Consider the following 23429-nt stretch of genomic DNA (forward strand, 5'->3'; position numbering starts at 1 on the left):
CAAAGGAACAGCTGAATGTCCATGTTGTGAACATTGTTCTTGACTCTTCCCTTCTTAAATTACCAGATCCTCCAAAGCCCAAACGACACATCCTGGATCCGCCTCCCAACAAACCGTCCATCACAAAGTCAGGAGTGGCCATCATTAAGGATTGCTGTGGAGCAACCCAGTGTGCCATCATGTAACTGAGAGAAACCTCTTGATAACCCTGAGTCAAACAACACGCGTCATATCACATGCACTTCAACCTTTCCTGGGAATCAGAGAACCATTAAATAGCGGTGTCCTCCAAAAAAAAAAAAAACTGTCCAGGAGTCAAGTTGTAGGTGTCAGCTGTGCTCAAGGAGCTTTGGTGACTGAAGATGAGTGTGTGTGTAGAGTAAAGGAGTATTAAGCAGATATTAAACAGTAATGAGGGACAGAGAAAGATGGCAAATGTAAATAAACATTCTAATCCATGTGTATTCATTCACAAACAGACATAATTATTCCACCTAACATTCCTTTTCAAGGTTGCAATATGACATAATCATAAATCACAACTACAAGCACAATGTACACAAAGTTAACTCAAGTCTGGGTTCTCTGATCTACAGGAAAAAAAACGTTTTTAGTAACATTTCAGGCTTTCAGCCCTTTAACACGCACCCACCAGTGAACGTTTCGCTTATAAGAGACTTGCATCTCTCTGCAATTTAGTCGACACAAACATGGTTGATACAACTAGGCTGCATGTGAGTGACTCCTACACAACTGGTGTGATCCTGGAGAGGGAAGTGTGGTTGCTTTGTACTAGAGTTGAGCAATATTTTTGAGTTGTGTTGGCTTGAACTGAAGTGTAGTTTTCAGTATCTCCCATTGTGGTTAGCAAGAAATAGTCCCGTACAGTGTGAAGAACATACAAAGCTGACACAAATCCTTCACTACATCATCAGTGCAAAAAGAGTCACAGTTGAGTCACATTAGGCCTGAAAATGTGTTAAAATAATTTCAAAGGACACAGCAATTGTCGCAGTTCCAAAACAGAAGAAAACGTGTCTAAAGGCCAGGTGTGTGTGGATCATTCCAATTAAGGATTTTCACAGATGAGCTCTGTAAGTCTAATCACACAATTAATATAATATACTTAAGTATACACCTAGTGACACCCGTTGAACCTGTTCTTAAATTAACTAAGTCTAGTATCACCTTTTTGTTGCATTGTTTTTTTTTTTAAACTGTCGTACCAACTTGAACAGAATATAGCCTTCCTATTGTACATCTACAGCAGCTTTACTAAAGTCTGCTCATTTTTGTTGGTTAAAAATACAATACTCACAATTTAGTGTTATAAATATGTGGATCAGGCTGATATATATAAAAGTAAACAAAAAACATTGAAAGGGGTTGCAAAATTATGCAGTGTTGTACAGAGGATTTTTACTCTGCTTTGCTGCAGCATTGCCACTAGTAGTTTAGTTGCTTCCATCAGTTTTCCTAATGTACATATGCACGGTGATCTTGTTTTTTTTTTTTTTTTTATTGTTTTCATTTCAGGTTATCATACTTTCTCATTCCTTCTATCAACATCTTACTGGCCTCTATCATCTCAGAAATCATCTCACAGGATATTAATAATTATGGAAGTCAGTGACAAGAAACAACCTGCATCCTCTGAATTAACTGAATCTTGTGTTTTTAACGATAAACACCTGGAAATGAATGCAATCCTCCTGTAAATGCCTACTATGTATGTTTGAGTGTATTTAGGACATTAGTGACTCTTGTCAGACGAAGCGTTGCTGTTTGTCACTTGACCTTCTCTCTGATAACCTCTGTGGTAGTGAATTGATGAAGGTTCTGATGTTGAATATTGAACACATGCAGTCAATAAGCTGAAACTACCTGTACATATATGTTTAAATAAAGAGCATCTTTCAAGAACAGGCTGGCTTCTTTAGTGTGCTAATGAAACATGCAAGACAAATGATGCTTGTGAAATTTATTAACAGAAATTTTTTGGTCCCTTCAACAATGTCGGACTGTTACACCAACTTCTGGTAAGGTGAGGCTTTAAAATGGTGACTGATGGAGGGAGTGAATGTTAAGGACATCAGTTGAGCGAGTAAAAAACTGATCACAAGGCAGGTCACGTGAATTTTAAAGACACTGCAGTCGTGAATAAAAAATGTTGAAAATGTATGATTTCACAGATTTCTAGAATGCAGAACTGCAGTGCAAATGAAAACTAGATAAATACAGTACAAAGAAACAGGCTACGAAATAACTGATTTCACATTTGCATTTCATGAACCAAAACTATGCAGACGTGCATATTTCCATGGGTACAGTAGCACTCTTCACTGATGTAACGAAAGGAAGAGAAAGCTAAAAGGGGAAGTTAAATTTATCCTTCATGAGTTTGATGCCACTATGGTACTTGGGAGGAGAGCTAGGGCTTACTCCATTCGACCAAATCTGCTGCATTTGGAATACCAATGTTTAAAATAGACATTTCTTGCAATTATTTTAAGCAACTTCTATCAATACCAAATCTAAATCATGCACTCCTGTAAACAGCTCTTTCTTTCACCAAATAAGTTCCAGGCAGCCATTAAAACATTGCAGGAGAGACCTGAGATGCAACAGCCACAATTAAAAACATTCTGACATTTAGGTGAGTGGACCAAGTCAGCAAGTGGGATTCCTTGGCTTTGAAGGCAAGCAAACTCAAAATCTGGTCATAGAAAGAAAGCTCATGAGACCTGAAAAGGTAAGCACCAGAACTTATGAAATGGGCTCTTGCCCATTCTTTTAATCTTTTACCTGAACACAAACAGCAGCAACCCTTTTGACCTCGGTGGTGCCTAAGTCATGCTAATCATAACAGCAGCCGACATTTGGTGGCAACTTAGCATCCAGCAGTCCTGAAGACATTTGAGACAGTAAAAAGGGAGAAAATCTAACATATTAGTCAATAAAAACTTCCGTAAGATGTTAGGGGTGGGGAGGTGCGATGGCGATTCTTTTGGTGCCATGGCAAATACAAACCATTGTAAAAGCCAGGCAGATTCCAGAGAGCCGCGAGGGTTCTCTATGTGGAGTGCCAGTCTCCCCTGGAGGCTTTCAAGAACCCCTGTGATGCTCCACAAACATCCCATCACCTCCCCTCCCATCTCTTGTCCCTAAAAACTCACAAATATTCACCTTGCCATTAAAAATGAAAAAAGCGAGAGTGCTTCCTGCTCCCCTCAAACCCATAACTCTGGCGGCGTAGAAACTCCCACAGACAGCACCAACCAGCAACAAGATTATTATAAACCTTGACAGCTTGGGTGGCAACTGTAAAGGGGACTCCACCTTTAGGACCCCAAAACACATGATGGAAATAAAAGATGGATCTTGAAGAACATCTTGCCACCATCTGCTCCTGCTGGGCTTACACTATGCATAACCTCATTTATGCACTCTTGCATATTTCACACCTCTTTCTCCAGTGTAAACCACACAAAGATAACACACAGCTACAAGAACACAAACACACTGAGCAAGGCTGGAAGAATATTCAGATCCTGGAGTCTATGCACACACCTTGCTCAAATATCTGAAAACCACCCTCCCCTTCAAGGGCTGGGGAGACTAGCCAAAAACTTTGCCAAAAATCAAGTCCACATACAACCAGAGGAAAACTGAAGGGGAGTCTCAATATCTATCAAAACTGTTGCAAGACAATTGGCTTTTCTTTTTCTTTAAAAAGGAACAGATATTCTGGTTCATCTGGTTAGTCCTGCTTTGACTCACCACCAGTTTTAGGCCAAACTCCACCACTGACCGATCACTGCATTAAATGACAGAAACCTGAAATAATGGCCTTAACGGCTTTACCCCAAAGAGATGCTAACTCTAAAATCTATCAAGGGAATACTTGTCTAAACAAAAAGAGGACTGAAAGAATGAAACAGCAGCCAGTTTGGAGGAAGGATCTTGGGCTAGCAATGTCTTTCTAATTTGAAATTAGTTCAAAAATGAATATCAAAGTAAATTGTGTCTTTGAGGATTAAGGAAGTCATATGAAAGTTTCTACATAGGATATATGAGCAGCATCTCTAAAAACTTTTAGCTAAGATTATAATTATAAACTAGGAATGTGAGGGTTTTCTTTTGAATTTTATATTAAAAAAAACCAACTTAGCTACTCATCTGGCATTTCTCCAAATGGTAGCCAATACTCTGTATACAGTGACAACAAACTCATGTTTACACTCTTGAGTCAAATAGCAAGTGTTCTTGGACACAATGTGGCTCCACACTGAGGATGTACATTCATGGGTAAATAATTTAACTTCCCCTCTTGATGAAATTAAGTACAGGTTTCAGCCCATGAATTTTAGAGAAATTAAGAGAGCTGCAGACAGCCTGCAAGAGGAAAAATCACAGCTTTGTGCTAGGAAGAACACACAGATTGTGAAATACACCAAATAAAGAATCAAAGATAATAGGAAAGTGACAGAGTGACAGAAAAATGGGAAAATGCAACAGCCTGGTAGATGTAGAGGGGACGGTGTACAACACTGTTCTGGCTCATTTTCTCTGCTGTGTTTAGCATAGCTATTCAACTCTTCAAGTAGAGTTACACTAAAACTGAACTAGTATGGCTGTGTGTGTGTGTGTGTGTGTGTGTGTGTGTGTGTGTGTGAGTGTGAGTGTGAGAGAAAGAAAGAGAGAGAGAATGTGTGGAGGATCAGAGGCCAGTTGTGAATGAGAAGTTGGCAGCTAGCTTGATTCGACTGCGTGTGGCTCTTCTGCTGGGACTGTCCATGGACACACAAGTCTTTGTTTCAGGCAGCTTCTGAGGTTTTGCAACTGCAAATCCATCTGATCCACAAGGCTGCTCGGGTGGGTCAGTGACATCTGCCACTTCCGGTTCAACACATTCTAATAAAAACACAGATTGAGTTTACACCTTGTGAAGAAGTGAGATGTGCTCATTAAAATGTATTTTTGTTATCTGTTACTTTTAGTAAAGGTGTCACAGTGACTAATGCTTTAAAGAGAGGTGAGAATTCTTGTCCACAGCAATAATAGAAACATCAGACGCTTTTATCCTCAAGGATTCTAACCTGCTGTTGCTTTTGGAGTTCTCTCATCAAAGTGAATCAAATCGGCCTGCTGGAGAAGGACAGGGTCGGGGTGGAGCTGAGGGGAGGGTAGGCAGGATGGTACAGGACCACACAGCAGGTCTACTGGGGATGTCAGACACAGCAGCTCCGACTCTGCTGCCTCACTGGCACACGCTGGGTACAAGAAAACATCCATGTCTTTTACCAGGCAAAGAGCTGCTTTTGACAAACAGGCTGATTGTAATTTTGACTGTTCACAAACAAAACCAGAAAAGAGAGGAGCACTGGCTAATTTCTACAATAAATGTTTCCGACAGAGAAATGAAAAAAATTAGTTACTTGGACTCTGGGTTCCAGAATTTGCCATGCTTGTTGGGCTGTCTCTTGGGCTCTCCATGTTTGCTCCCGACTGGGGGCTGCTGGGGACTGAGGCGCTTGCCCTCACTGATTGCATGCACACACAGACAGACAGACACACATTCCCAGTGTGTATTTAAAATGAGAGCAACCTTCAAACAGAGGCTTCAAAACTTAAACCTCCAATGAGAAAGATGCCACTCAGCTTTACCTTTCATATCGTTCTTCAAAACGATAATCCTCTTGTGACCATGTCCTTTGATCCAGACCACCTGTGATGACAAAGCTTTCAGTGTGTAAGCACATCCAATCTACCATGGAAACATTTCTGCTGAAATTATTCTCCACCTGAGGAATGGCGCTGAGCAGCTCGTCAGTGCTATTGTATCCATAGGAACGTGGTTCAAGGCTGCAACTGGTAAACTTGTTATAAGCTGCAGTGAACTCGGTCAAGAAGATCTGGTTGTAGTGGTAGGTGAGTAGCAGCGCACGCACTTTACGGGCAAACTGGTAAAGCCTTGTCAATCTCACCCATTCTTCTGCCTGACCACTACCAGCTTTACCACTTTCATCTTTTTCTTCTTGGTACAGCTGTGAAAGACCAAAAACAGTCAGTGCTGGGTTTGCATGGCAGTAAAGCAGACAGGAGAGAGAACAAGACACACCTCCACGAGGTATGGCAGGCTCTTAAATAACTCGCTGAGGGAGAGGAACCCATATTCACATGGGTTGAGAAGGGTTCTGTGGTGAGTCAGGTAATGCTGGCTCAGCTCCTCCATCTTCATACCCTTCATGACTGGCTCCTCCTGTGACATGAGCAGTGCAAGGAGCTGTGACGTCAGCAAACGCAGAGACTTCCTGTTGATCAGCTGCACTTCCCGACCCTCTGAGCCATCACACACCTTGAAAGCGAAGAAAAGCGGTTGCTTTTTGGTCTGCATTTGGCTCAGACTTTTACAACTACACAGGCCGTATATGTATGTGAATCCTAACAGTACACAACAATTGTGAACGGAGAACAAACAACATCTACTCGTGGAGTTTTGTACCTTGACAACATGGCAGAGTTTAGCGAGCAGAGCAGGCAGGGAGCTGGTGTCGTAGTCTTGCAGGCGCAAGCCATAACCGAATGTCTTACTGTACTCGGTGAGCAGCTGGTTGACTGGAAGGCTAGAGTTTTTCTGAGCTCGCAGAAGCTTGACCAGCTGAGCAGCTAGAGCCTTGATACGCTCTACCTCTGTCAGAGTTAGCATTTTTTCCTCCCCACACTCCAACACCTGACAAGGCAGGTAAAGTTTGATGTCAATTTCTTGTCTAAGCAGGTTTTCTTTGTTGTGGGTCTCAGTCAAGACAAACCCAGGAGCAGAGCCTGTCAATGTATTGCCATTTCTGAATAAGTAAACAAAGCTGTCTTCATGCTTGGAAACACACTGATTCTGTAAAGATATGAGCCTTATACTGATGCAACTATCAGGATCGCTATCAGTGACAATCAGATTTGGGATTTGGGGTCAATTAATTGTATCGTCTCCCATGTTTACACGGCTTGTGAATTGTGTTTGCTTGCACTGGTTTGTGACTGAACTGTGATGAAATGTTTAGTTCTTTGTTCTACCAACAACCAGAGAGAGAGTGGAAGAGAACATTTCATGTCAACCCCAACTGCCAAAAAGCAGGCAAAAATATATTGGTGTTTAGTTGTTGTTGTTTTTTATTCAAATCTGAGCTCAATGTAGGACCAGTGTAGCAGCCAGAGTTGCTCTCTTGCTGCTTGTCAAAGCAGAGAATAAAGTGGTAGCTCATCTACTGTACCCCTCCCCCTGACAAGCAGCACAAGTAGAGCCACTACAGAATGATAGGTTTTGACCCAACAGGTTGTCAGACAGGAAATACTCCTCCTGGCTGCACAAGACTGATCTTAATAAGCAAGGACAAATAACAAATAAAAGTAAAGTAGGTAGAGGGATAGCTAGATAGACTGATATATAAAATACAGTACATTAAAAAAATGGGGAATTTTTTCAGTTTTCTCTTTTTGTTTTCGGAATGTTCTGTCGAGTAGGTAGATAGCATAAACAGGCTACGTTGAGCCAGACCTGCCACTTCCCAGACCTACAAAAGGACAAATTTGTGGGGTCTGGGCACCATACAATAGCCTGTCAGCGCCACTCAAGTTTGACAGCAGGTAAATATACTTCTTCTTCTTTTTTTTACAATTTTTTTCTAAAATTTGCATATAATCATTAAATAAAATAAAAAAACATGAGGACTGTCAGTATGATTCCTTTAACTGATTGTTCAGGTTCAAAAGATGCGTATAACCATTATGTGTGTGTGTGTGTGTGTGTGTGTGTGTGTGTGTGTGTGTGTGTGTGTGTGTGGTGTTGAGTGAAAGCAGTAAACCTAGATGAAACACTGATCCGTATGTGTCCTGACAACACAAAACCTAAAAAAATCCATTTGCTGGATGTGCTTTCCACTTTTCCGGAGCAGATACAAAAGCCAACACCTCATTACCATGGCTACAACTCACACTGAGGACAAAGATACTCACCATGAGTACTTCAGGGATGGCCTCAAAGAGCTCCATGAGCTTGGTGAAGCCGTAGTAGCTGAGCTTGCACTGACGACCAAAGTGGTGGTGGTAGGTGGGGATAAACTTACTGAAGGGCATTCTGCAGTGAGGCTGGTGACGAAGGAGGTCCACCACCTCCTTCCCAAACTGCTTGGTGCGCTCCACTTCCTCCATGGTGCGGTCTGAAGCAATTTAAACCCCCAAATTATCTCTGTCTCATAATGTAGTAAACATATTTATTTTGTGATCTATGAGAGGTGCAACAACCATTCCGATCAATTCCAATAACATTTTACAGCAGGGGTGTCAAACTGATCCAGTAAAGGGCCATGTGGCTGCAGGTTTTCATTTCAACCAAGCAAAAGCAACACCTGATCCAACAAATGAGTTGTGTGGACACAGCTTGATTGATTTAAGTAGAATCAGGTGTTGCTTTTGCTTGGTTGGAATGAAAACCTGCAGCCACACGGCCCTTTACTGGATCAGTTTGACACCCCTGTTTTATAGTGATCAGATTCTTTGAAAACTTTGGAATAAAACTGAATAATAATTTATGCTTGTTTACACACCTCTTTTTGGAACAGAGATGACTGTGTCAGTGTCCTGATGAGTAATGGTGATTGTAGTGTCCGGGATCTCAGCCAGCAGGTCCATCAGGTCACATATGCCATAGTCAATGACTTTCCAGTCTCTGGAGAAACACCTGATACACAAGGTGTAAAATATGTTTCACGCATCCATAACTTTGACGTTTCAACAACAAAGAAAACACTGACCAATGGTATGCTTGCATGAAGTCCTTGATAGCTACTTGTTTGCTGGCTTGAAATTTGAGCAGTTTCAACAAGTCTTGAGTGAAGCGCTTCACTTGAGCACGATAGGTCAGGGTCAGTAAGCGTTTGGTGCCCATGCCCAAGATCTGTAGGTAAATATGAACATTGATTAACACACATCATGTCATGTGAATACAGAATAAAAACACACGATGTGTTGTTTTCATTTCGTGTACCTGTAGGACATGCGGCACAGCCTCTAACAACTCCAGCAGCTTTGAGTAGCCATAGTCAGAAACCCGGCACTGCTTGGCAAAGTGATGGTGGTATGAGGGTATAAATTTACTGATGGGCATAATGCAAGATGGCTGACTCTTTAACAGGTCAATAATCTCACGGCTGAACTGAATGAGCTGAGGGTTGCCCACTGGACTCTTGCAACGCTGGATCCACAGCTCTGAGGGAGAGAGTGTTGAGTGTTACAGAAGATAAGTTGTGTGACTCATGATACAGCCAGGACTAAAACACTTTTTGGTTGTGAAATCTACAAATAAACTTCAAAATCAATTGATGAGCGAATGTTCCCACCAGAATTTAGTGCTGGTGGCTTGTTGTGGATCCACTTGATGACCTTGAATCCATTCTGTGCTGTGACTATTGAGACGCTGGGGACACATGTGATTAGGTGTTCCAGAGGAACACCACCCACCATTGTCTCATTTCCCAGCTGCAGTGGGTTGAATTTGGCTTTATAACAGTCTGGAAAACTGACACAAGAAAAAAAATACCAAAAGTTATTGACTTTATATTGTCAGGACACTGCTTTGTCTTCAATGAATTACATGTGTTATCACCTGAGTAGTGGAAGTGTTCCCTCATGTGACTGCAACAGACTGTGAACCTCAGATGCCAAAGTGCTTAGAGACATCACTACAAATGGAATTTTATAGGAGTCAGGGTCAAAGTCAGCTTCACTGTAAGAGAAAAGATAAGCCATATGATCAGTCATGGACACGCGGGTGACACTCGGGTGAAGTTGGGCATCCTGGAGGAGGTATTTGTGACGGTTCAATGCTTAAGAGCAGGCAAGAAAAGTAGTAGTAGAATAGTTTAGAAAAGACAAATACACACCGAGCTGTCTATGAACTGGTCATTACAACTTTTTCATTCATTAACTCACAAAACTTGAACATACATTTGATGGGGTTCCCCCATGTTCTGGAGAATTATTTCTTAAAAAGAGTGGGAACCATGTTGAGGAAAAGACACAAACAGCACAGATACCTTAAATATTATATCATTTTTGTGGTGGAAGTTTTGAAAGTTTGATGTGTATTGAGGAGTGCATGTGCATGTCACCATCAATTCTAGAGATGTCCCACATTAGCATGGCTAATACTAACATATACCGGCCATCTGTCCTCTCCCGACCCTCTGAGCCATCACACACCTTGAAAGGGAAGTAGTTCAATCTATAAAAGGCAAACTTGTTTTTTTTACAAAACCCAAAACCAATGAAGTTGGCACATTGTGTAAATCCTAAATAAAAAAAAAATACAATGATTTGCAAATCCTTTTCAACTTATATTCAATTGAATACACTGCAAAGACAAGATATTTAATGTTCGAACTGCGAAACTTTATTTTCTTTTGCAAATAATCATCAACTTAGAATTTAATGGCAGCAACACATTGCAAAAAAGTTGGCACAGGGGCATTTTTACCACTGTGTTACATCGCCTTTCCTTTTAACACCACTCAGTAAACGTTTGGGAACCGAGGAGACCAATTTTTGAAGCTTTTCAGGTGGAAGTCTTTCCCATTCTTGCTTGATGTACAGCCTAAGTTGTTTAACAGTCCGGGGTCTCCGTTGTTGTATTTTTACGCTTCATAATGCGCCACACATTTTCAGTGGGGGACAGGTCTGGACTACAGGCAGGCCAGTGTAGTACCCGCATTCTTACTACGAAGCCACGCTGTTGTAACACGTGCAGAATGTGGCTTGGCATTGTATTGCTGAAATAAGCAGGGGCGTCCATGAAAAAGACATTGCTTGGATGGCATCATATATTGTTCCAAAACCTGTATGTACCTTTCAGCATTAATGGTGCCTTCACAGATGTGTAAGTTACCCATGCCTTGGGCACTAATACACCCCTATACCATCACAGATGCTGGCTTTTGAACTTTGCGCCTATAACAGTCCGGATGGCTCTTTTCCTCTTTGGTCCGGAGGACACGACGACCACATTTTCCAAAAACAATTTGAAATGTGGACTCATCAGACCACAGAACACTTTTCCACTTTGCATCAGTCCATCTTAGATGAGCTGGGGCCCAGCGAAGCCGGTGGCGTTTCTGGGTGTTGTTGAAAAATGGCTTTTGCTTTGCATAGTAGAGTTTTAACTTGCACTTACAAATGTAGCGACAAACTGTAGTTACTGACAGTGGTTTTCTGAAGTATTCCTGAGCCCATGTGGTGATATCCTTTACACAGTGATGCCGGTTTTTGATGCAGCACCGCCTGAGGGATCGAAGGTCACGGGCATTTAATGTTGGTTTTCGGCCTTGCCGCTTATGTGCAGTAATTTCTCCAGATTCTCTGAACCTTTTGATGATGTTACGGACCATAGATGATGAAATCCCTAAATTCTTGCAATAGCTCGTTGAGAAATGTTGTTCTTAAACTGTTTGACAATTTTCTCACGCATTTGTTCACAAAGTGGTGACCCTCGCCCCATACTTGTTTGTGAATGACTGAGCATTTCAGGGAAGCTGCTTTTATACCCAATCATGGCACCTACCTGTTCCCAATTAGCCTGTTCACCTATGGGATGTTCCAAATAACTGTTTGATGAGCATTTCTCAACTTTCTCAGTCTTTTTTGCCACTTGTGCCAGCTTTATTGAAACATGTTGCTGGCATCAAATTCCAAATGAGCTAATATTTGCAAAAAATAACAAAGTTTACCAGTTCGAACATTAAGTATCTTGTCTTTGCTGTGTATTCAATTGAATATAGGTTGAAAGGGATTTGCAAATCATTGTATTCTGTTTTTATTTATGATTTACAAAACGTGCCAACTTCACTGGTTTTGGGTTTTGTACATAAATTGGAGGGTTGTGATCAGTTATCGCAACAATCACATATCTCAGTCATGTTATAAATCTAGTCTTGCCCTCTCACTCATTTAATACAAAACCAAACACACTGCAACTGCTACACTATTTTGACTATCTTGACTCTTTTAGTCATCTGTCCTTGAAGTGCTGTACACTGGAAAGTAAGATTGTGTGTGAGCTCTGACAACAGTGGTCCTTCCATCCGTGTTATGGAGGGCAAGATGCACAATCTTACAGTGGGAATAATTTTACCTCGACCTGTGTGGACACATACTGAGGGATGTATGGAAATTCCATCGCAAATAATATAAGCATTTTATCAGGGTATGCTTCAAGAGCCTCACCTAAAGTCCTGCTGTGAATAGTGTTGTCTGCAGACAGGTTCGTGGTACTCCAGCTCCTCAAACACCACAGGGCTACCACTTGCTGAGGAGGAGCCTTCCTGGGACTGGGAAGAGCCCAGTGGACTCTGACGGAGTTGGCTGCTGGGCAGAAGGCACACAAGCCTTGAACCTCCCTGTTCCCTTACCGCTACTACTTCAGGTAGCCTGTACAGATCTCCTGCCACAAGCTTCCGGGAATACCTAGAGAAGAAAAATAAAACATTTAAATCAGGATAAAACTTTGAAATGGCCAACAGTTTGTAATAACTATGCTCAAATTCCTCAGAAAAATATATGAGTAAAGTTGCCCCCATAAGATGGAACAAAGCCACTTACTTTTTCTCATAGATCTCAGTGAACTTAAATAGAGGAAGGCAATTGGCTGGTGCCTCCCGAAGAATGCTGATGATCTCTGAGCTATATGACAACAAAAGTAAAATTAACCTCCACACCCCCAATCCAAACCAGAAAACAATATCTGTTCCTCCATGTGAACATCCCACAAACCCCTACTGTCACAACTGTACCTGAGCATTGTGAAGGATTTATTGTTGCCGCCAGTGAGAAGAGAGACCTGAATGCGCTTGCCTCCAATCTTGTAACGGTGCAGCCCACTCACAGCACTAATGGCCTGCTGCAGGATCAACATCTGGATAGTGGCCTTCAACTGATAGTCTGTGTGGGGGCTCAGCTCCACAGCTTTCACCTAAATAAAAACAAGTCATAACACATGGCAAACTTGTAATCCTATACTAATCAGACACTGCAAATGTAACTGAGTACAATATAGCCGCCCACCTGCCCATATCGGGAGAAGGTGTCATGCAGTGTCTGCTGCAGATCCTTGCGGGACATTCTGTAGTCTAGGTTGGCCACTTGGATTTCTATCCCCTCTGAAAATGGCTCAGGGGAACCTTCAGGACAAGGGCTACGAGGAACAGTGATAAGGGGTGAAGAGCGGCTGGACAGGCAAGGTGACACGCTCCTTTTGTTGGAGAAGAGGGAAATAAACAAATCTACATCAGCATCATCTTACAGTGAATATCATTTATGTCTGGAGAATATGTATGTTAAAATAACATCGGGGAACCTCAATAAATAATTTCTCTCAACATATGTAGTCAAGAGTGAATGAAATGTGCCACGTGATGTCACCTGGAAGACCAGGAGCCCTGGGACAGGACGAGAGGACTGAAGCTCCTGTGCAGGTTCAGCTTACTGAAGGCCGATGGCGTGCTAATCTGGAATTCCACTGAGCTCTGGTCTCCTTGTTCTATGGAGGAATCAGTAATGCTGCGAGGACTTGAACCCTCCCTTCTACATGGATAGAGGAGCACATTTGTAAGCAAGACCAAAGCCCAGGGGTCAGATTCCATTTTCCTCCTATAGGCTGCTTGATCATACACAATTTAATCTTAATTTTATATTGCAATTTGTTTCACTTTTGTATTTTGTTTTATCTCACTTGCAAAATACATTTACTTTTACTACATGCACACCTTAACCACATTGCCCATTGTTATTAGAGGAGAATTTATCAAATCTGATTGTTGCTGGTTACTGCCCCCTCTCCCTGTGTACCTCCTTCTGTAGATGGATTCTCCAGTGTGGCCAGGCTTGGACGTCTGCTCCAGGGATCCTGTTACACACTTATTAAGGGGGGAGGAGGAAGCTGGACGTCCTTTCTCAAGGTGATGAAAGCCTATCTTGGGTTTGCTCTCCACACTACCCAACTCCTGGACCAAACAAAAGCAGCTGATATCAATATACATTGAGTGCCTGGCTGTTCTTTGTGCATTGTGTACATGTATGCAGTGTATGTGGGTGGAGCAAAACAGGCTTAATGGAAACATAAAGGGTGTAAAACATGTTCTCATGTTTAAGAAACGATGCACATGTAAAACCAAAAAGCTGAATAGAGAACAAAAAGAGCAAACACCATCGGAAGAAAAAGGATTTTTTTTTTTGTCAAATTTTGTATTTCTTGAGGAAACTACTGAATTTAAGGGATAGTTTGGTTATTTTGATGTATGTATTTGTATGAGCCAGTCTCTCAACTGCCGTGAATGATGGTCACCTTGTCCTCGGCACAATGCAGAGGCAGGAAGCCAACACAACAATGTCTTCAGACAGAAGATGAGCTGATCATTATCAACAGCAGGTGAGGCACTGAGTGGGCATCAGTGTCAACCCCAGTTCAAAATAACTGAACTAGCTTTAATTTGTTCACATTTTGTGTATTGCATTTCACACGATGGCCCTCATTTATCAAATCGAGTACAGAAACTGGCACTAATCTGGTGCAAGAATCACCGTACAACATGACCCATGTGTGAGTTATTAAACTGGCTGTTTGTCTCTCATCACAGGTTCCACATGATCTGCCATTTATAAACACTGCAGTTGACAACAATCATCATTTAAAAGTCACGCCCAAATAAATTCAGGTTGAAGCCTCTCTCCTGAATTTGAAAACATAGAAATGCATAATCTGACTGAAAAGGGGAAGATTTCTGGCTTGGAGATGACAGATTCCCATCACTACATCAACTGAATGACAGTCTGAAAAGTGAACTAACAGGAAGATTGAACGCACCGTCTTGATTGCAACCATTGCTGTGTGGTCAACAGGGTTGCTCTCATTGATCAAACACCACCACCACCATATTTGATTGAATTATGGCACTTGTTATTGATAGATATTATGCTCCAGTAAGTAGCAGAGGGGACAGAAGCTCCACTGTGCACACTGAACATCCATCAACTTCCTATTCAGCACAATATCCCACAGTATTCCTTGGGCATGTCACCATCTTCCTCTAGCATGTACAGTGGAGTTCCCCTTGCTGATCCAGACAACCTCAGTCTGTCCTGAAGGAGCTTGACGCGGTGCTCCATCATCAACAAAGTGCATATCAGTGCATTGTTGAACCTGTGCTTCTGCTCTGTTGCAGAGTCCATCATGCATCAAATGTATGAAATGAATGGGAAACTTAACAGGGTTCCCACTCTTTCCCTGAAATTATTTGACGACATTTTCAGCAGCTACAGAGACAAGATATTATGTCACACACTAATACATTTCTCTGTCCCCCTCATACTTTGGAAGTTGTTCTTTTCTACAGTTGTAACTTGCATTTACCCAGATTGTGTCCATGTTTATTACTCATACATTTAATGTGCAGTCTATTGCTATAATTTATCTATGAAAAATAATGATAATATCTCTAGGCACTAAATCCTTAATGGCGTCTGAAAAGTCGCTAAATCTAGCGACAAAATAAACTGAAAACACTGTTGCAGAACCGCTCTATGCAGAAATGCAAATTTGATTGGCTGGTAGCATCACGTGGGGCGCTGCACCGGCTAGAAGCAGAGAAGCACTGTGCCCAGAAAAAGGTGACAATAGGCATGCATGTGCAGAACTTTTAACCCATTTGCATTCGCTCACAAGGCAGGGGGAAGATAAGTATTTTTCCAGGAAATATTAACTGTTTCCAGGACATGTGTCCTTTTTTCTCCTTTTCCATGTTTTCCATGACTGGAAAACTGGTTGATATAAAGATGTTTATGCGGCAGATTCCCAATGAAGGAGAAAACGATCCAATACCGTATGTAGTTGTTGAATGTACTTCTTTAATGTTAGAAATGGCACCGGGATCTCCTGCTCATGCATCCAAGGCAAATCAAAGGAACGGCTTCATGTAACCTTATTTAAGCTCCTGAACATCTGGAAATTTAGAGATGCTTGACAAGGGGGCCTCACAGCTCGCCTGAGTAGACCAGACTAGTTGGAGCCGTTCTGACATCAACAACAACAAGAAGACACATAATATATAGCCAGTTCACATATGGTAAGAATATAGGAAGAGTACCTTTCAAGGATATTTGACTTAAGGTCCATGTGAACTTATATCACATGCATGCTTGACCCATGAGTAAACGTGAGTCCAAAGTATTACTAAAAGATAACATATAAAACAACAGAAAAACACTTAATATCACTGGTCAATCATTTTCCAGGTTTTCCAGGACACATGCGAACCGTGCATAAGTTGCTCAGCAAGGAGGTGACTTCTCCCTCTTTTAATCCTGTCCCTGAGACCACCATAGCATATTCATTATCATTTTTAAATGAATATGGCTGCATGTTCTTAGATGACCATCAGATTTGTCTCCTGACAATCCTCCGACCTGCATTGCCACGTCACACTGATTTTGAAAACGTGCATACACAATGTCAGACCTGATGTAAAATTTGACTGTAGCCTCTGCTGACATCCACATAGATAAATGCTTGACTTTGGAAGGAAATGCCCATATACCCATTTCCTGTCATACAATTGTTTGATAAATGAGGGCCAAATGAACTAATCTGAGTGAACATCACTATGACAAGACCTGGTCAGGCTTTGAAACACAAGACTGAGACAGTAGCAGAGACGGACTTTTCATATTTGTCATTTTACTTCTGACCCAATGCAACAAAATTATATATTTTAAATATAGATCCAGGACCACTATGATATGTCACTGTAAGGGTTCAAAAAGAACTGTTTTGGGCAAGTGAATGATCAAATTTACCAGCCAGTAAATAGGTAACCATTGTTTTTGCCTCAAACTATCCCACCAGCTACTTAAACATTTTACCAGCCCTTGGCAGCTGCAAATTTTGTGCGATGATTTCAAGTTACAGACTTATTGCCAATTATGATTACTATGTCATTTGGATCTCTCAGCATAGAAATCCTTTTTTTAGTTTTACAAATGCCCTTCCATTTTGGTGCCGAATGAGGAAACAAAAACATTTCAAGAATTTCAAATGTACAATCTGACAAGAAAAAAAAATCTTAAATGCCAATCTTTTTAAAATAAATTAAATTAAAATGTCACGTCACTCACTGCCACACAAACTAATAACCAAGGAATAAGAAAATAAGCCAAAATAGCCCTTTTAGCCACCAGGGGTCAGGTTTTCTCATAATGAAGAAATGCAAGGATAAAAATAAAGCTGACCTGAGAGAAAACACAGAAACTGGCTTGTTTCAAGAATCAGCTTATCAGCACTGATATACTGGTCAAAGAACCGTTAGTAGGTTTAGTGATTTTAACAACATCAGAAGCTATTAGTTTAGTTGAAGCATTAACATAACAAATGAGCAGCCATGCAGGACATTAGGGTAATAAAAAGCACCATCCACTAATACATGCAGCATGCTAGTAAAGGCAGACATACAATGCTATGGACGCAGCTACATGCTGTTAAGGCAAGGCAGCAGTTAGAAGGACACGGGGGGGTGCTTCTGTGTCTTACAATGCAGCAGACAAGGACAGAGGGCAACGCAGATTAAGGCGAAGCAGGCACTGACGAGTCTGCTGACCTGATGGGCCTTTGCTGGAGCGCCACCGGGAGGCCCACTGCATCCCCTCTTGGGGCTGTAGGGCCTTTCAGGCACTGTGCCAGGAGTGTAGCATGGGCGCGTAGCTCGCCGTGGCCTCCTGGGTGACCTTGGCTTCTCCAGGGGCAGAAAAGAGGAGGCTACAGATAGGGAAGGGCCAAACACTGTGTCCTGGGTTTGAAAGGGCTGGGGGAGAGTCTGAAGAGGAGGCAAGTGATGGGGCTGAGAGCGAAGCTCAGGCTCAGGACTTGCATCATCTCTGGGCCGCGGGGAGAAGGACACACTTATTCGGTGGCCAAACACATCCTCATTTTCCATTCGCTTACGGGCACGTGCTGCTGCCTCAGGGCTGCCAAAACGGAGGACTGCTGTGCCTTGGGACATGCCCAGCACCTTGCCACCACAGTTGTCTGACAGGCGGCGGAGCCTGAGCTTCACAGCGTTTTGAAGGCTCTTGTCACAGTTGACAGGAAGGTTGTGCACATAGAGGAGGTTGAAACTGGGCTGAGGGAGGGGAGGAAGAGACAGCAAGGCTGTCTGGGTTTGTATAATTTACACTTGGAAATAATGCAGTAGTCCTTCTTGTGGTTAGTTGACCAACTATTTGAAGGATGGCTGTAGAAAGGCTTAGATTATGAAATGGTGTCTAAATGAAAAGGTCGTAAATAGTGAAGATGCTGACATTGACATCCTAAATGCTTTATTGCAAATCCACACTCAATGAGATGCTCCTTTTATTCATTGCACCAACTTACCTCAACTAATGCAATGTGTATCAAGACATTATGAATACTAATGAGGCAGTTGTCAGGCCTACCTGTGCTTTGACAAGCATGCGTGGTGGTAGATCAGCTGTGATCTCTTGAAAAGACACATGATGGTGGGCATGTTGCAGCAGGGCCTGAGATGTATGGTTACCATGGACAAGGATAACCTGGAAGCCATGGCGATGACGCAGGTCACTCAACTCGCTTGCAAAGTTCACATCCGCTGTTAATGTGAAGATATGATACTGGTCATCATAAAATTACTTCTGGCATTGAGGCTTTATGAATTATTACTCTTAGCAGCACTCACATGATACTAAAACAACAGACGCAGGTGCAGTGTGGGTCTCAGCAAAGCGACGTAAACTCTGGCGAAGCTTGTCATCAGCAGCATTCTTGGCTGTGGCGTTGATATGTGCAACAGTAACCTATGATGAAGAAATGTATTAAATGTTTTGCAGATAGTTATCAAGTGTCAAATGAACACACACTAACAATTTGGGTACTTGATGCACAAGTTACAATGTATTACCTGGCAGTTGTTGAGCTCTTGGATAACAGCTTTACTCTCTTTGCTAATATCACAGACACAAATGAATTCTGCCTCACGGTGGCCCTGAAAAAAACGGTTGCGAATGCGCTGGACCACAGCTCCAGCAGAGCGTCCACTTGGCACACTGCAGTTTTCAATGTCCCAAAAGACTCCAACTGGGGGGATGTTCTCTGCACCACCACTGCCCTCTGGTGAACCTGACAGTCACAACAATAAATTTGACCACACTTGACCAACTTCAAAAGATTTTTACATATGTCAACATTGATATTCATGAATTGAAATCAGAAATCCACGAACCATACTTCTGGCCAGTTTTGCCAAGGCTGGTCATTGGCATGAGCACCATGCTGTCAGAGGAGGTGCCACAGCCATTACATATAGGGACAGGCACCGGGGCTGTCTGGGGGAGGGGAACACTGGGCCATACCTGTTCTGACTCTGACAATGCACCATTCACAGGCTGCAAAAGGGCACAAATGTATTGAAAATTCATACAACTTTCAGGAAAAGATGCTATAAAACTAACGGTAGTTAAAAAAAAATTTACTTTTTACTTTGTAAAAATATGCAATTTAATTCCAACAGCATCATCACCTCAAGGAGATATCAAGGTTTGGAAAATTCTTCAGAGAAAAATCAAGCATTTTTTCAAGCAATTTCAAGGTTCCTAATGCAAACACTTTTAGATGCTCAAAGCATTTTTCATTACATCTAAATTGTCACTTTGTTTACTTGAGCAGCTGAAACCAGATAATGTTGAAAATTAAACATTTTTCACTGAGTACACTCTCATTCAAACCAACATACTCTGATAATAATAATAATAATAACAACAACAACAACAGTAGCATATTCAAGACTTCATAAGAATCCTGAGCGATCAGGCATAAAACTTCAAAGAAAACCAGTGTATGAAGAGAACTCCACCAACCTGCAACAAGCACTCCTGGCAGTAGTGTGCTCCCTTCACACAAAATGTGCGTTCTACATTCAGGTGAATGGGATTAGAGCAGAAATGTGCAGAGGTGGTTGTGGTGGTGATGGTGGTGGTGGTTGGGTAATCACCAAGTGCAGTGCTTCTCTGGGTTCTTCTGGCAGAGTGACCGCAGTCCACACTGCAGGTATAATAGCCAGAAGAGGCCAGGCAAGAGCCATGTAAGGGAGCAGGAAGGGATGAAACAGAGGGGAGTGAGGAGGAAGCCAAGGAGGCTGAAGAGGGAGACAAGCTGGTTTGACTACATGGAAGAGGTACAGCTGGGTAGGCATGGAGAAGCCCTGAGCAGCAAGGGAGGTAGGGGTGTGATGCAGCAGGCTGGGAGGTAGTGACAGAGGAGAGCAGCTGAGGTTTGTAAACAAAATTGAGCAAAGGATCAAGAGCTTCACCTCCAATTCTGCAACCCATGCTATGTTTGTACTGATGAACAGTTGACGCTACAGAGCAAGGTCCAGACTTGCTAATACTACTACTGCAGATAGGTCCATCCACTGAGCCTTGAGCCGTATAGAGCGAAAGGACACCAGCTATGCTGCTACTACTGCCAACAAGACCTCCACCACCTAATAACCCATAGCCATCTGGGCTGCAATAGTCACAGTGAGAGCAAACGCTTACTTTGGGGCTAACCCCCTCTTGTTGCTGCTGTGGCAGTGGCGGCTGTTGTTGATGGGGGTCTTGTGCAAGCTGAGGAGGAAGCAAACAAGTAGGCGGCAAAGGCAGAGGGGTGAGGGAGAAGGGTTGAGATGATTGGGAGGAGGAAGAATGGTGCAGGGGAGGATGAGGAGGAGGAGGGGGGACATCCTTCAAGTCGAGAACAGCCTTTCTGTTGTCCATGTAATTTTTCTGGAACAAAGAGGACCACCAGATTATTATTTCACATTATTATTAGAAAAAAGTAGAGGATTGCAGTTTGTTGTATTGGAAATTTGATGAATTATTGTCCAAAAAAGTCCTAACAGGTTATAAAACTTTTTTTTTTCCACCGAATGGTTCAGGCCTGAATCTGCTAGCCTTTACAGTGATCAATCAGGCAAAATGGGTAGTGGATTTTAACCCAACAGAATAGATAGTAAAGGTGATGTTGAATACACAGGCCTACGAAATAATTGCATAACATGTACCAAATTGAACCACTCATTAAAATACTAACCCAACACCATTCCATGACCAACTGTGGAGGTGCAGATGTTTCTCTGGTTGCAAATGAAAGGCTCTAAGTGGGAGCCTGATGCACTGAAAATGTCTACCAAAAGGTTTATGAACCGTTGCATTGAAAAGGACTTTATCACTGTTTCATGTGGCTTCACAAAGATGACAAAACAATTAAAAAATCCTGAAACCAAAAGAAAGTAACTGAACCTGTATCATGCAGAGGAGAAGTCTCACATGTGCACCAACTAGCCATGGCATGATCATTGAGGGTAAAACCAGTCAAGGTACACAATGCAACATATTTATATCAAAAATGCATTTCATGCAACTTGTTGTGTTTGAAACTTATTACTCTACTGTATTACTTTATCTCTACCAATATAAAAATTGCTTAATTTTTAAATTAATCTGTTGTGTGATTATCAACTGCCTAGGATTTAATGTAAAATCAGAGGCCCTATGCTGTAATATCTGCACTGCATTTGATACCCCGTCCAAAAAGTGCATTTAGCAGTACAGTGAATTAGTACCAAACTAGATGAGTTGTAGTAAGTTTTAAACTCAAATAAAATATTGTTTACTAAACATACTGCTGGATGAAGATGTAGATTGTTGAGATACTTTGAAGTCAACTACTTTCACTAGAGGGTAGTTGAGACACCTATACAGGATTACTTGAAAAGTAAAACGCACTTTTTGAGTGAACAATTTTTACCATGTCATTGTGCTGATGACCAGAGAGAATTCACCATTTGGTAGTAGGAAATTGCACTGTTTATCCTAGTACTTTAATACTAGTTGAATTACAGATAAAAACTGAAATAGAAACGTTAATATATGTACTGCACCTCTGATAATGAACCACACAGTATCCCTTTAAATCGGGTTTAAGAACTCAAAATTAAAACTGTAATCTAGGTATCTGCGCATAAACTAGATTAATACATACTTCCTTATCTGTCTGAGGAAGGAAGGCAGACTCAGTGGTGGAGAAACAATCTTTGAGTTTCCATAGTAGGGTTGATGCCTCTGATTTGGGAACACTGAGCCATGGGAAGGGCCTAGAGCTGCATATGGATCTCTCCTTTCCCAGTCCTTCCATCATACCACCAGGAACGGTCTTTCACCATACTTTCATCTCTCTTCACTTTCATGCTTTCCTGCAAGAGGAAACGAAAGTTAAGGGCTTATGTCACGTCATCTACGCTTACGCAAGCTGTCAGTGACCCGATAATTAGGACAGTAACCTATAAATTGAGTTGCTTTAGAGGTTTATTAGTCTAGTTGTGCAAGTGCGGTTGATTCAATGCTGCGTAGGAACGTCAGTCTACACTCACAAACGTGAAAAGTCTGTGTGCTTAACGTATCAAGCTGGGGCAGTTTCTTCGAAGAGCTAACGATATCTTCGACATTTAAAATTAGTTAGCTAGCTTAATGTACAAGCTAGCCAACGACAATATGCCATCCTACCTACTGTCATTGAACTAAATGTAAACTTGGCGAGAGAGGCGAACTAGCCAAATTGCTACCTATTATGAGATGTGTAGCGTTGTTTACTTCAATTCAGTCACACGAGCTAACAACAGTTCGATAATCAACAACATTAGCTGCACGCAAGCGAGCCCATCATCGTTTTGATAACATAATCTACGTAATGTGATACTGGCATGTAATTTCTGAGATAATTTGTGTTTTAAATACCTGAGAAAGTCTCGTCTATTACATCTTCCTCAAAGGACTGTTCTTCCTCCCTCTATCCATCTCCCTGGAAACCCGCACCTTTTTGTAACCTACCTCTGCCAGAAAGTACTCACAGCTGTCGCAAATGAGTTCAGAGCGGGTTCAAACGTTTTTAGTTGTGTAGGAACCCTATATAGAAGCATTTTTTCCCCCATAATTTCTTTAGGCATTGAAGTGACATTAAGTTCAAGACGACCATTTTGCACGAGTGAAATAAGAAAAAAATCATGAAGAGGCACCAGAGGCTTTACAAAGACAACAGGCGCCACCACGGGAAAATGTTTGGGTACTCCTGCGTCAGCATAATCATGCAAATAAATAAAAATAGGACGGGTCCAGTCATGAGTAGAGACACTCATATTTAACTGTATGATAAATTGCATTTAGAGACATACCAAGGTAAGAGACTGGGTTGATAAGAAATATTGCACGGCAGTTTCCTATAAATGAGTTCAGCACCCTCTAGCGACTGAAAGAGAGCTGGTTCTCACTGTTCCCAGCAATGAGTG

At 41.9% G+C, this 23429-nt stretch overlaps 2 protein-coding genes across 7 annotated transcripts in view; one reads left to right on the plus strand and one right to left on the minus strand.

Moving 5' to 3' along the window:
* Positions 1–1922, plus strand: part of bmerb1 (bMERB domain containing 1) — a 25501-nt gene extending 23579 nt beyond the window's left edge. The window contains exon 6 of the mRNA XM_086210785.1: positions 67–1922. Within this exon, the coding sequence (XP_086066911.1) occupies positions 67–185 (119 nt within the window). The 3' untranslated portion in view covers positions 186–1922. The remainder of the gene's footprint in view (positions 1–66) is intronic.
* Positions 40–22987, minus strand: marf1 (meiosis regulator and mRNA stability factor 1). Of its 6 annotated transcripts, none has more exons than XM_086210780.1 (27): positions 22882–22987; positions 22130–22340; positions 19963–20871; positions 19329–19491; positions 19008–19225; positions 18786–18903; positions 18526–18698; positions 17691–17822; positions 13891–14045; positions 13465–13626; positions 13108–13294; positions 12837–13015; positions 12646–12726; positions 12271–12510; positions 9659–9778; positions 9393–9571; positions 9041–9261; positions 8808–8950; positions 8601–8734; positions 8011–8213; positions 6506–6733; positions 6122–6358; positions 5805–6047; positions 5668–5728; positions 5439–5543; positions 5100–5273; positions 40–4914 (listed from the first exon to the last, which is right to left on the minus strand). In XM_086210780.1, the coding sequence occupies exons 2-27, from the start codon at positions 22283–22285 to the stop codon at positions 4721–4723; spliced, it is 5115 nt and encodes a 1704-aa protein (XP_086066906.1). In that variant the 5' UTR covers positions 22286–22340; positions 22882–22987; the 3' UTR covers positions 40–4720. The 6 variants fall into 6 exon arrangements, with proteins under 6 accessions (XP_086066906.1, XP_086066905.1, XP_086066903.1 ...); XM_086210779.1 differs by having other exon boundaries at positions 17691–17825; XM_086210777.1 differs by having other exon boundaries at positions 17691–18212.
* Between the last annotated feature and the right edge of the window lie 442 nt (positions 22988–23429).

Source organism: Aulostomus chinensis, chromosome 8, assembly GCF_037954235.1.
Source record: "Aulostomus chinensis isolate RoL2024-O1b breed Wild chromosome 8, RoL_Achi_v1.0, whole genome shotgun sequence".
Taxonomy (NCBI): Eukaryota; Metazoa; Chordata; class Actinopteri; order Syngnathiformes; family Aulostomidae; genus Aulostomus; species Aulostomus chinensis.